The following is a 14,392-nucleotide window of genomic DNA, read 5'->3' as shown; positions in this document are numbered from 1 at the left end:
CATGGGAGTCTTGACCACTGAAGAACAGGGTAAAAGGGGGCTAACAAAGTATGCAGAGAAACAGATGGACTACAGTCTGTAACTGTAGAACTACAAAGTGCACCTATATAGTAAGTGGAGCTGATAAAATGGACAGTGAGTGTAGAAATCATAATGTTATGCCTGATCGGTGTATAAATTATAAATTTTCCTTTTTTTTCAGTCTCTCACTGTGATCATTTGAGTACAGACTAACTGCTCATGTTAACTGGACTCAGATTAAGTTTATTCAAATGAGATTTTACATACTATTTGCAAAAATGGGAAAAATTGGAACTGGTTTGACCTTCTTTTGGTGCACAGGGAATAATAGCTTTGAGAGAATCTGACATTTTGTGCCAGACGTCTGTTTTGTGAAGTGGAGCTTTCTGTCTAAATGTTTTATGTAAGCTGTTATTCATGCTTGATCTGCCCTCTGTTCAGTGCCTTTAATGCACCGTGTGCCTCTTTCTTTCAAGTAGAGGACTTAATGGTGTTTTTCTTCTTTTCTTTTCAGCTGTTGAAGAGTCAGAGAGTGATATTTACATGCGCTTTATGAAGTCACACAAGTGCTATGACATTGTCCCGACTAGCTCCAAGCTAGTGGTCTTTGACACTACGCTACAAGTAAGTGCTCTTTTATTGTTACTTCTATCTTAATTGCTTCTATCTTGGCCAGATACGATATCTGCTTCTGACATGTTGGTTATGACCTGCACGGCTCTCGTTCTTCAAGCCTGTAAATAAATAAAAAAAACCTTCAGTATATTTCTTTATCCAGGAAATAATTACAGATAGAACATAAAACGAGATAGAAACCCAACTGTTACAAAGTCACCTTCTTACAGTTGTGTTTGTCCATTGCATACATGTAAAAAGTCTTTGTTGGTGACACAATGACAAGGGGAAAATTTGGTTTGTTTAGAGGTTAATGATGTGGGACTTAATTTGTTATTACGATTGTTTGTGTGTATATATATATATATATATATATATATGTGTGTGTGTGTGTGTGTGTGTGTGTGTGTGTGTGTGTGTGTGTGTATATAAAATAACATGTTATGTAATATTAGAATTTGTTTCCCAAACATGACACTGGGGAGAGGATTTCATTTAAGCAGTTAGTTAACAGGCATTCCAGACTAAAAAATGTTGAATATGTTATGTATTGTGTTATGCAGTATTTTGTAGCACAGCATTGTATTCCTGAGCCTCATCAGTTTGGCAGCTTTCACAATTTTACATAATTTTCATTTTATCGCTCATCAGTGTTGTCCCACTACAACCGCTATTCCACTGTCGAGCCCAATGGTTCTCAGGGCCGTAGTGGGCCGCTCTGCGCTGGTCTGGACTCGTGAAAACAGTTGCGTTTTTTGTTTTCCATTTGTTGTACCACGAAATCAGTTACAATTAGCTTCATAGCTAACAAATAAACATTACTCATGCTGTCCTGTAAACATGTTAGAGCGTCATGTTAGAAATTCCATCACGTGTCTTAATAATTGCATTTACCGCTTTCTTTTATTTACATGTAATTGATTCAACCCGACCTACCCAACTCACGTTTTGCTTGCTGCAGCATAATATAGCTGTAAAATCTAATGACTGTGGAAAATGAGTGCAGTTAATGTTAAATAATTGCGGTCATCTCAAATAATTGCAATTAATAATACAACCCCATTTCCCAAAAAGTTGGCACGCTGTGCAAAATGTAAATGAAAACAAATGCAATGATGTGCAAATCATTTAAACCCTATATTTTATTGAAAATAGCACAAAGACAACATATCAAATGTTGAAACTGAGATTAATATTTGCCCATTTTGAATTTGATGCCAACAGCACTTTGCAAAAAAGTTGGGACGGGGTCAACAAAAGGCTGGTAAAGTTGTGTAATGCTAAAAAAACATCTGGTGGTTAATTGGCAACAGGTCAGTAACATGATTGGGTATAAAAGAGCATCTCAGAAAGGCGGAGTCTTTCAGAAGTAAAGATGAGGAGGGGTTCACCCCTCTGTGAAAGACTGCACGCTCAAATAGTGCAATAATTCAGAAATAATGTTTCTCACGTAAAATAGCAAAGAACTTTTGCTTTTCATCATCTACGGTACATAATATCATTAAAAGATTCAGAGAATCTGGAGAAATCTCTGTATGAGGCCAAAAACCTGTATTTGCTGGCTGTGATCTTCAGGCCCTCAGGCAGCACTGCATTAAAAACAGACATGATTCTGTAGTGGAAATCACTGCATGGGCTCAGAAACACTCTGAAAACCACTGTCTGTGAACACAGCTCACATTAGCATCCACAAATGCTAATTGAAAAAATTGGGTTGTAATTGTTTCACAATAATTGTTAATTTAGCAGCGGCTAAAGTTTTTATTCTGGCCAGAGTGTTCCTTTAATGGAAGAGCTCTATTTTTATGTTAATACAAAATTCTTTTGATGCAATTTAAACGTATAAATCCTCCCACCTGCGCTTTTCATTCTCTGCGTAGCCCACGGCGCCTGCTATCACACCAGCTCAGAAGGTGCAATAAACCTAAACGTGTGTAGAAGTCCCCACCCTAAGAGTCCCCACTCTCTTATCTTCACACTGCCTGTTTGAGGACCTCTTCTGGTGTGACGTGACCCTAAGGGGCACATTCAATTAAAAAGCTCCCAAAGTTAATCAGGGGTGGAGTATTATCTGTAGGCGTCCCTTCCCTCGGGTGCTGGAGCCTCAAACACAGGGGTTGGGTGCTTCTTTTAAGCTGCTGATGCTCTTTACTGTTGCTGAAAAACGGCAGCAAAGCACTGAGCCTCCTTTCTCTCTCTACCACAAGCCTCTCATATCACTGAATTATGGATTTGTGAGGCAAATTATCTCGCAGAAGTTGATGTTTCTTTTTTGGGTTTCTTTTTTTTTATTTCTGTAGATTCTCTTGTGACATAGTCACGAGCAGTTCCCTGTGTGAAGTTTTTTCCGAAAGTAGCAGGCTTCTCAGTGTCAGTCAAGGTGGATGAAAGCCTGCATACATCTGCAGGGTGTCTGCATCTTACTGCTGCATCTTTTCTGCTGGAGTGCTTCAGCTTGTTAGGTGAAGAACATTCCGGCTTTGTTCACACAGCAGGTAAAAGTGGCCCAAATCCGATCTGTTTCTTCATATGTGACAGATGTGTATCTGTATGTCATTGTGAACAGCAGAAAACACTGAATCTGACCTTCCCTTTCTGATTTAAGGCGCTTTCGTATGTGGCACTGAAATCCGATACGTATCCAATATGCAGCAATGCTACTCAGTCTGAACAGCCAGATTGGAATTCGTGCGACTTTTACATCAATCCAACTGGACATTCGTCATAATTTCGCGCTGCTGAGACTCATAAACATTTAGGCTGATATTTCTGTACAAAAAAGTAGAAGAGATTTATCTAAAACGCTCCGAGTTTGAAGAGGTTTCGAACGAAATGGCCAAATGAGGCCATAAGAGAACGAGGCTGAAGCATCAAAAAAAGTTTAAAGAATCCGAGGACACGTACCAAAGAAGTGACCGCGCCCTTTTTACAGCGAACTCGAACACATTCTGGGTGATGAGCCCAGCTGTCAGTCAGTAAGCCTTCATGATGGCTCCTGTGATGCTGGTCAAGATGAAGCTGATCCCTCCGGGAGCGACTGGCGTTCGTTGGCAGTCGTGATTGTTTACCTCTGGATGAGCCGTGAAGCAGCGTGACGCTCTGTTCTTTTGGCGCTTGTGGGTCAGTTTAGGAGCTGATCTGTTCAGGCTGATGTCTCATACAGATCACATTTAAAAGATAATCTGAACAGCCAAACAAAAAAATCTAATTTGGTGAGAAAATCAGATTTGGGCCACTTTTACCTGCTGTGTGAACATAGCCTCAGTGTGTAGCCCAGCTACGCAACCATGCAGATGCTCAATTATCCCTCAGTAGAGAAAGCAAGAAGAAACACCCTGGTGTCCTACTTCTTAATGAGACTGGGTCCAGTTCTGTGTTCTGCTCTGCAGACCATTAGGGCTGCACAATGTGGACAAAATGTTGGTTATGTGATTATATTACTGCGTACAATGATTGTGATATGCTTTGTAATTTTTTAAAAATTGCATTGATGAGTCAATAGTGTGACATGGTTAAAGGTTGGCCTTAATTATTTTGACCAAAATTGGAGTTTGCGTGTTCTTCACGTGTCTATGTGGGTATATAAAGAATTATACAACAGTTAGTTCCACGCAAGCTGATTGGTTGAGAAGTGTTCTAACTGTGCTGTTATTTCGCCATAACTTCATGTTTTTTTCACACTATCACTCTGCTGAGACGCCGATGCTAAGCAACGACTTTGACAGCTGTAGGAGACGCTCAAGCCATTTGAACGTTTTCACTTCTTACTTTGCCACAAACAGAAAATGAACACTTTTAAGATCACATTTGACCGACAGCCGATTTGGTCAGACTCTGAAGATGAGACGACACTAAACTTCTAAACTGTCATCACCACTGAGCAGCTTTTCAGTCGGCAGCTGTGACAGAAGAACAGCTGAACAACCTGGAATCAGCCAGAAATGAACCCAATACCATTTACCAAACTAAATGGGCTGTAAGATGCTTTACAGACTGGCTGGAACAAAACAACATTAATACTGATCCGGCAAAAAATGACAAAACTGAGCTAAACTTGACTGCGGCAGTTTTATGACTCAGTCTGATTTGGTCAGACTCTGAAGATCAGACTACACGTTTGGCGAATGGTGTTGGGTTCATTTCTGGCTGATTCCAGGTTGTTTAGCTGTTCTTCTGTCACAGCTGCCGACTGAAAAGCTGCTCAGTGGTGATGACAGTTGGGGAATTCAGTGTCGTCTCATCTTCAGAGTCTGAATAAATCGGCTGTCGGTCAAATGTGATCTTAAAAGTGTCCATTTTCTGTTTGTGCAAAGTAAGAAGTAAAAACGTTCAAATGGCTTGAGCGTCTCCTACAGCTGTCAAAGTTGCTTAGCATCGGCGTCTCAGCGGAGTGATACAGTGTGAAAAAAACATGATGTTATGGCGAAATAACAGCACGGTTAGAACACTTCTCAACCAATCAGCTTGCGTGGCCGGAACTAACTGTATAATTCTTTATATACATGTGCTTCAGTCTGGTCTGAACCTTTTTCAGGTGTCTTCTTGTTCACATGACCACGGAAACCAAGGGTTTTTTCTTTAATGTTTGGTATGAGTTTGCAGAGAGCAGCGTGCTTATTGCCCTCTTGTCAATAGGAGCAGTTATTTGTTGGCTAAGTGATAAGCGGTGCTCTTTTTAGCATCGCCTCACCAAAGTGCTGCAGTGTTGATTGTTGTAACTGCAGCTCAGGGTGATTGTGGCCGATCTCTGACTCACTGCAGTGGTATGCTGGCTGACAGTAGCGGAATGGAACAGGATCACCTCCCCGTTCAGGAGTTTCCATTTATTTGAGCTGAGGAAGAGGCCCAGGGGCTTGTCTCATTATGCCCCCCACCATGGCTCGATTAAACTTTAATAGTCTCAGATTGAGCTAGAACAGCAGCCAAGGAGAGAGAAGAGGGGCTCTGATGATTTATTCAAGAGAGCCTTGAGATGCCATGATTAAGGCTTTGTTTGAGGCTACTGTACACTGGCATCGATAGCTTTCATAACAGACAGCCTTTCTTTACGTCTGATTGGTTGTAGCTTGTGTCAAGGTTCATCAGCTGCGTTTACATGCAGCCTAATAATCTGTTAATAATCTGACTAATAGCTTAATCGGAATAGAATACGTCCATGTAAAACTTCAATTGGAATAGGCTAGTCTGATTGAGGCCATTTGGAATACAGTTTCTGTCCGACTGATCGAGGTGGGTAATCCTGTAAATAATCTGTTAATTGGAAGAATAATATCAATGTAAATGCCTGTATCTGATTACATTCCCTATCGGAAAGTTTAAGTCCGTTCTGATCATGTTCGTCGCGTCATAGTGAGAGTTTATACCGTTCAACATGGCGGAGAAGAAACTGGTCTGCAGAGGAGACGAAGTTTATGCTCTGATCTTTAAAAGACGGCGGTGGGACGGACGTCCAGCTTATGTGTCTCAGAACACGACGTCTTCCTCTCGGCCTTCTTTAATAAGGACATGTGAAGGACGTTTTCCTTCACATCATTTTAAAGCAATTAAAAACACAAGCACTGCTCACTGCTGCTCATCTCACTCTGACTGGACTCATGTGATGTTCGCTGTCATGGTAACGTTTACTCTTAGTGGTTCTCCACGCGTGTGCGTCATTTTGCATCGGATTACTTGTAGTGCACATGTAAACGAAGATTTTCCATCAGATTGTTGAATAGAGTGGGAATACAAACACCTTAGTCTAAATCTGTAATAGGAATGTATTCAATCGGATTGGCAAAAATCTTTGTATGTAAACACAGCCATAGAGAGTCTAACCAAAAGCCTAGAATAAAGTTTGTTTATTGAGCTTAAAGTTTGTTCTGTAATGGTTTGGTTTAAATCATCCTTTCAAAACAATAATTTTTAAACGTTTTGAAACGTCGTCCATCCAATGGAACAAATTAGCCTCTGTTTTAATTCATTTTTTAGTCCACACCAGCTGCGCTGGACGCGTGTCTTATGTTTAACTCTTGCCTACTTGTTCTAAACCACGGTTAAAACCATAATTTGGGGCTCTTGAGTGCTGCAACTGTCTAAGCGTTGACCCTATCATTAGGAGATTGTGAGTTTGATCCCTGGTGATGCTATAGCCATCTGTGGCCAGAAGTCCAAGAGAGCACAGCTAGCCTCGGTCTCTCTGGGCAGGTAGGAGACCACCTGTCACTTAGTGCAGTGCTAGCCAGCGCAGGCGTCTGTTAGCTGACGTAATAGAACTGGTGGTTAGTGTTCTCCTCCAAGTGCTTTTAGCTGTCCAGTGACAAAATTGGGGAGAAAAATGGAAAAAAAAAGTTATTTAATTAAATATGGTGATCTTGGTGGTGCGGTGGTTGCTGATCAGCTCCTGCTAAATACTAACAGCGTGTGGATACTCTTCTCTGATACAGCGTCTGTATATAGAACTGCTGTTTGTGCTGTTAAGATTCAAACCTGCTGTAAGACTAATTAATTAGATAAGAAAAGGTGGAAAAAATCTGATGTCACCTGAAGTGGTTACATGTCAGAGTTGAATTGGAGGCAGGTACTGGCAGTACTCAGATAAGGATCACCTATGTTTACATTTTTGAGATAATTCAGCAAAAATGTCATGCCTCCATGGTACACCTGCCTCTTATCGCAAATTTTGCACACAGCGTTTTTCTTATCGTCTGATAATTTAAGGTGCTCAGAGGCATCTGTGTTTGTTTAGCCTCAGTGGCAACATGGAAAGCAGCGCAGTGTGTTGCACTCTGAGGTGAGGTGATGTGGATACCTGGCATAAATTTTTGATGCATTCACCTAACCTGGTTGTAACTGATATATTTTTAACATTTTCCACATGTTAACATTTACTATTCTGTCTAAATGGTTTTGTTGATTCAGTTCATTGTAGGGCTGGGCGATAAAACGATAACGATAATTATCGTGATATAACTTTTCCTCGATAGAGCGATACGACATGTTCGATATAATACACCATTCTCACACCTCCACGTTCAGCGAAAGCCTTGGTGCCGTTTTCTACTGCAAGGAAAGTGACACTACTCAGCTGTCGCCAGGAGAGGGCGCACTTCCGAGTTTTTCTACATGATTAGAGAGGGAGGGGGCGACGAGTAAGATGAGTCTTTAGCAACGGTTAAAACGCGGAGTTATACATTCCCTGTTTGAGTAGAGCGACCGGCGATCTGTTCTCCGAGTGTGAGTGACGAGGTCAGTGGTGTAACTGTACTGTCCTACAGCGAACTCACCTCTTTCTGTACATCCTAACCAGCTTTAGCAGCGTTAAATCACAATCCTCACAACTACAGCGCTGTTACAGCGCTCGGATAGTCATATTTACGTATTAGTGCATTCATAAGCAACGAAAGTGAAAGAAAGAAAGAAGTGGGTTTATGTAAATTACAGCCCGGATTGATACGAAAGTAAACTGAGGAAGCTGTTGGAGAGCGAGAGAGCGGCGCACTGTCGCTCACACGACACGGAGAATTGATGATACTGTGGATCAAACAAGACACAAAAGCACTGCTTTCAGTTTAAACGTACCCAAAAGGAGGACTCCGTTTGTCTGGTGTTGATATTTTGCGGTTCACCCCTTAAACTATTAGGTTACGATAGTATAGAGAAATCCAGTCGTCGCTAGCTGGTGTCTGAATGCTGTGATGTCATTTGTAGCGGGGTAGCCGAGCGCTCGTCACCAGCTAAATTAATGTTTTCTTTCTTAAGTTATGACTATTACAAAATAGCCGTGCTTTTCCAGCTGGTAAAAACAGCTTACCAGACACTTTCTCCCACTCTCCCATGACAGATCTGTGAAATGTTCCACTGTTTGGACAGTGTTTGTCGTGTTCCAACCATAAAGAATAGTTTAAAACAGCAATTAACCACCCAGGAGCAAAAATCAGCCTTCAAACTTGAAAGAAATAATGATTTGACATTTATCGCGGTATGTGTCGATATCGAACGATATGAGTTTTGTTTATCGTGATGACATTTTTGGCCATATCGCCCAGCTCTAGTTCATTGTAAGCTAAGCAACTTTTGTGGCTTTAGAAAAATAATGCCTCTGAATACTAAACAGAGATGAAATAATGATGTGGACTACTGAATGCTGCAGTGGAAGGAGATCAGTTTGGCTTCTTGGTATAGTGGAAGTCGTTATTGTGGTTGTGTGTTGTTCCCTTTTATAGCTGTATGACATAAAGGCAGGGTTGGTTATCTATAATATATTCAACAGATATATTTAATTTCACCAATTACAACAACATCTGAAAAATCTTGATTGTTTTATTGCACAAAAAGCAATAGAAATCATGAATAATAAAACTGTCAGTGCAGGTAATTAGAATTATATTGTGTTTTCACTACATTTTATTATTGCAGCATTTTTTAGTCCATGCACTGCTTATTATGTGTAAGCTATTTGATGTATAGATTCTGTAATGCAAAAATTACACACTCATGTTTATTAGTCACAATATTAGCCATAGTGCATGTGCAACTGCAGACCCACAGCTGACAAGATTTGGAGACAGAGATAGGTACAGCGCCCTCTGTCACTTGAAATTGCTGCTAAAAATGCAGGATCAGGTGCAAAGTTGTTCATTTTTTTTCTCCCTTTCTTCTCAGGTTAAAAAGGCCTTTTTTGCCTTGGTAGCCAATGGAGTTCGAGCTGCCCCACTGTGGGAGACGAAGAAGCAGAGCTTTGTAGGTGAGTGCTCATAGGTCTGCTTAGTGCAGTCACCTGGGGTTTGTAGTAATGCCTTATAAGTAGTGAAGATGACACGATGATTTTGTTTTTCTTTAGAAATTCTTATTTCATTCTCATGTTTGACCAGCACAGTGACATCATACAATGGAGAACCCATAGTCCCAACATCAGAAGTTCATTCCCACAAGATGGTGCATCCGTGGTCATGCACTACAGGTGTCAAGTGTTGGTCTTTTGGTGCCAAGTCAATAGCAAAATTTTTAAAAATGAACACGTCTATTTTTTAGTACTGGTGGTACAGAGTTACATCAGTGCCTTTGGTACCAATGTGTGCCAGTCCTGTCTAACCGCAAGTACAAGTGCACACACCGGAAAAACAACACAGCAATTGTGACTACCAGTGCATTTCAAACGAGAAAGACATTTCAAAGCAAAAAACATGAGGCAGATGAGCAAGAGCATGTAATAGACCTCGAAACCCAATCTGCAAGTGGTCCCATTGAATATTACCGTTGTTACTTATATCGTCAGAGTTCTCATCCAAAGATAGAACGCATACTACACATATTGTCTAAATTTTGTTTGAGAACGCTGGTCATCATATTGCATGTGACGTGATGTTGCTGAGTTGGACACCAGACAAACCCAAACCAACCCATTGTTGGTGGTGGATATTCTCCCCTTTCCTTCTGGTTCATTGAGCTTGGCAGTTCTTTCTGCAGATCTTTCCAAAGACAGCTGTCACATTACTATTCTACCGATTTTTCAAAATGTCTACATAATTAAATGGTTAAGATGTAAACAGAGTCATTCAGAGTGGTTTGGTGTGAAATGCTTAATTCTAGAGAAACTTGCTGAGTCAGAGTTGTTCACAGTGGTGGCGATAGGAACCAGACATCCACCTCTAAAAGCTCCCCTCAGAGAAAGTTATTACATGAAATTGTTCCACCACAAAAAGGAAAGATAGCAGGTGTCTAGTTCAAGCAAATTGGCAAGTTTAAAAAACCTACTACCCGTGTTTTAAAGGAGGTTTAATGGTTACCTGTAGCTAATGTAGCCTATTGTTTTATATATAAAAAAAATATTTAAAATATTTATGAATAATTCAGGTATTCATGTAATATTTCAAGGTCTGCTACAAGTTCCTGTAGTTGTTTTGCCATATTTTGAATAAACAGTGCCCAGTTCGGGTCGTATGAAACTGTTAATTAAATATGAAATAAAAACAGAGGCATTCTCTGGCCCATGTTGAGATTTTTTAACATGGCCCTTTTAGTGGTTGAGTTTGACACCCCTGGTCTAAAACATATGTTAATCAATTTATTTTAATCTATTCATGGTGGAGGGATACATGAAGGGTGTTCTAATGAGAAATAGTCCCCAGAGAAAACCTTTTTTCAGAAAAATCACATTGATATAAAAAATATATGTAATATTACATAAAAGCACTGGTGGTTTTGGATAGTAAATAAAATATCCATATTTGTGTTGTAGTCATGGTGACCCCTGGTTCCTATCATCACCACTGTAAAGAAATCTGAGTCTGCAAGTTTCTCTATGATGAACCATTTCACACCAAACCACTCTGAATGACTCTGTTTACATCTCAGCCACTGAATTATGCTGACATGTTGAAAAATCTGTGGAATTCCTCTTTAATAGTTGTTTTAAAATGTATGATTGATGTGATCTGGCCTTAAACTTTCTGGTCCTTGTGGGTTTTAATAATGTAGTTTAAAAATTAAAGATGGGGCTTAATGTTCTGTTTTTGCTGTGGCGTTGAATTGGTACTGAGAGTCGTCAGATTTCACTGGTATTGGTTTTGACTATGATGATAGCAACTCTATTGCCAACTTCATTGAGTAGTCCATGTTGAAGTCCTTGTCCTCAGGGCTTCACTTGACTGCTGGCTCTAATCAGGAATAGTTGGCAAACCCTCAGTCGCCCATGCTTGTCCTCATGTTGAGATTTTACCAGTCGGCCCAAGAAATTACAGCAACTTGCAGTCGAAATTATGCGCTACTTGGAAAATGCTCAAGGCGTGATTCCAAGCGGCTTTTCTTAGAAGATTTATCCTGGGATCTATGCCTTCTAGGAATATGCTAGACTTGAAAATCTTATTTTTGCAGTCTGTTAAAAGCCCCCCCCAGCCCTTCCATCAGTATCAGTTCAGTTTAACTGCAACCTTAGACCTGCGGAATGCACTTCTCTATAGGAGGTAAAACTGTTCTAGTGCCCCTCCTTCTAAGCTAATGGACTTCCATGAACTTTGCTGCTTTTTTCCATGGCTGCAGACTGCAGTGTAGCAGCGTCTGCTCTTCGGCTCTTATCGGAAAAGCAGCAGATGAGGCCATCCTCTGAGCGAGCCTGTGAGAGCAGAGTGCCACACATGGCTGATGAGCGTGGGAGGATGATCCCTCGCTCTCTCCCCAGCAATCCTCCATTGCACCCAACAACCCTGCCAGCCCTCTCCCACATTATCAGGATCTGCGTAGAGAGACACTCAGAATAGAAGCACGTGCTGGACAGTGGCTAGACTGGCTGGAGTCAGAGCGCTAGAGTCGGGCTTTCTCCCAGGCCGTCTTGCTACTACAGTCCTTCTTTGTCTGGAGACCACGCAGGGGTTTAAGCAAAGCAGCATACTGGAGGAGTGATTAGAGGCAGGCTCTGAAATACAGAAGGTGGATATTAACGCAGTAAGCCACAAGAAGCTGTGCATTACAGTGATTCTAACACAGTTAAAGGGTGCTGTGTGGTGCACCGTGAAACAGTTAAGCAGTAGAACACGAGAGGGAGTGTGTTATCGCGGAATAACATCACTGCTGGAATTTGGTCACAGACACGAGCCAATGGCGAGTGTTCTATTGCTTTTATACAACAGTTAAATAAATAAAGTAATAAATTAATAAACTGGGCCGTGAATGTGGCGTTTAATACGTTTTAATGTTCGCAGTTCCTTCCGCCAAATTATAGTTACTTAACAAGCAGCTTGTTGCTACTTCAGAGTAACAAGCTCCGCCCACTCGCTGCACAGTCTGCTGTAAGCCTCGCCTTTTGAAGTACGGACTGAGCCATACAACTGATGCAATATCAGGTTTAGCTCAGTTTTGTCCATTTTTGCTGATCAGTATTAATGTTGTTTTGTTCCAGCCAGTCTGTAAAGCATCTTACAGCCCATTTAGTTTGGCGAATGGTATTGGGTTCATTTCTGGCTGATTCCAGGTTGTTTAGCTGTTCTTCTGTCACAGCTGCCGACTGAAAAGCTGCTCAGTGGTGATGACAGTTTGGGGAATTTAGTGTCGTCTCATCTTCAGAGTCTGACCAAATCAACTGTCGGTCAAATGTGATCTTAAAAGTATCCATTTTCTGTTTGTGGAAGTAAAAACGTTCAAATGGCTTGAGCATCTCCTACAGCTGTCAAAGTCGTTGCTTAGCAACAGCATCTCAGCGGAGTGATACAGAACTAACTGTTGTATAAAAATCATTAACATATGAATTTCAGTGGCTTTCATGAAAATTGCGATATAAACGGGCCTATCGGAATTATTACCTAATCACCTGGTCACACTTACTCGACCTGATTGCAGTCATTTGCACTCACTACAGTTATTTTGTTAGCTTTCACAGTCTGTGAATTGGGTGCAGTTTCATGACTAGACCAGTCATGAACGCAGTAATTTTTTAAAGAGCTAACATATTTAGCACAATACAGTAGAATTCAATTGCCGTGTGATCATATGTATGTATATCCTGTATTTTAAGACGGCGTTGAACTTAGCACAGCCAATCAAATCCTAGAAGCAGAGCTATACGTTTTATAATAGAACTAAACGGCTACACTGAGGAGTTGGATTGGAGACGAATAGGGAAGTGGATAGAAATGAATGCAGTCTAGAGAGTGACCCTTGAGCACTGTCCTGAATAGCTGCTGTCTAAACTCATAAGCCAGCCAGCCTCCCTCCCACAGAGCTTCTCCGGCCATTCTGAAGGAGCCATGCTGGTAGATTGTCTCCTGTCACTGCAGGGGTTAGGTGACGCACGATAGCGGAAGCACAGGGAGTCCTGAGCATATGCCTTAGCTTGAGCTAATGCACAGCAGCGAGGCTATGCAGAGGAACACACTGTCCACTTTCTCCTGCTCCTCCCAGCCTGAAGCTTGTGCACACACGTATGTAGATACAAACAAAGACATTAGAGAACATACAGCTGTGCTGCATTGAGTAACTGTGTGCATGAGCTGACTGGTAGGAGCAGGTATTTCTCTTCAACAGCCGACAGCAGCCACAAGCAGGTGTTATGGAAGCGCTCTGTTGCATTTCAGTGACTCAGTTTTATTTCCCTCACTTCAGTTTGATGAAAATATCTGTAAGCTTATCTGTAGGCATTTGCATCTTTTTTATTTCCTTCTTTTTTCTTTTTTTGGAGGAAATGGTCAGAGTAAATTTTGGTTTTCACTGTTACTTCTCAGTTAAATAAGAAGCAGCACATGCTAAAGGGCTTTGTTAACAGCCTTTTTTGTGTTAGCTACGGTTTAAAACACTCAACTTCATGTTCATCAAAGTGTCTTTTTTGGTATTAAGAGCAGATTTGCCTAAATGATCATTGACCATTCTAAAATGTAGTTATGTTATAGCTGAAGTTTGGGGGGAGGAACATGCCTGAAACCCCTCCTTCTTCCAGTCTAATGCCCTATTAATTCACATCCTCACCTTCTGTTCCCTGTGACAAAGTGTTCGCAATCCTCGTCGCCACCCCATCTCCTCCCTGTTCCTCAGTCCTACATCAGTCCTACCACAGCTATGAGGGGGTCCGGCCTTCTAACTACAGGCAGAATCTGCCCAGAACTCCAGCCCAAGTTCTCCCCCTCCCTCAATCAGTCTTTACTCATACTACCTCCACCGTGTTGAAGTATGGTCTGAACTCACAAACTACTGTCAACACAAGGCTGATGCAAAAAAAAAGCTATTACTTATGTTTTGATCAACTCTTTTCTAGTAATAACACAATTTCGAAATGCTACTGCTTCATTTA

The 14,392-nt window shown here is 41.2% G+C and overlaps 1 protein-coding gene across 2 annotated transcripts in view; it reads left to right on the top strand.

The window, feature by feature from the left end:
- Nucleotides 1–14,392, top strand: part of LOC118798670 (5'-AMP-activated protein kinase subunit gamma-1-like) — a 171,932-nt gene that overhangs the window by 121,711 nt on the left and 35,829 nt on the right. For both annotated transcript variants that reach the window (XM_036558136.1, XM_036558137.1), the window contains 2 exons: nucleotides 536–645; nucleotides 9,280–9,361. In XM_036558136.1, coding sequence (XP_036414029.1) covers nucleotides 536–645; nucleotides 9,280–9,361 — 192 coding nt within the window. The remainder of the gene's footprint in view (nucleotides 1–535; nucleotides 646–9,279; nucleotides 9,362–14,392) is intronic.

The sequence above is a fragment of the Colossoma macropomum genome, unplaced genomic scaffold (genome assembly GCF_904425465.1).
Source record: "Colossoma macropomum unplaced genomic scaffold, Colossoma_macropomum, whole genome shotgun sequence".
Taxonomy (NCBI): Eukaryota; Metazoa; Chordata; class Actinopteri; order Characiformes; family Serrasalmidae; genus Colossoma; species Colossoma macropomum.
The sequence above is the reverse complement of the archived record's forward strand: the minus strand, read 5'-3'. Positions and strand labels throughout refer to the sequence as shown.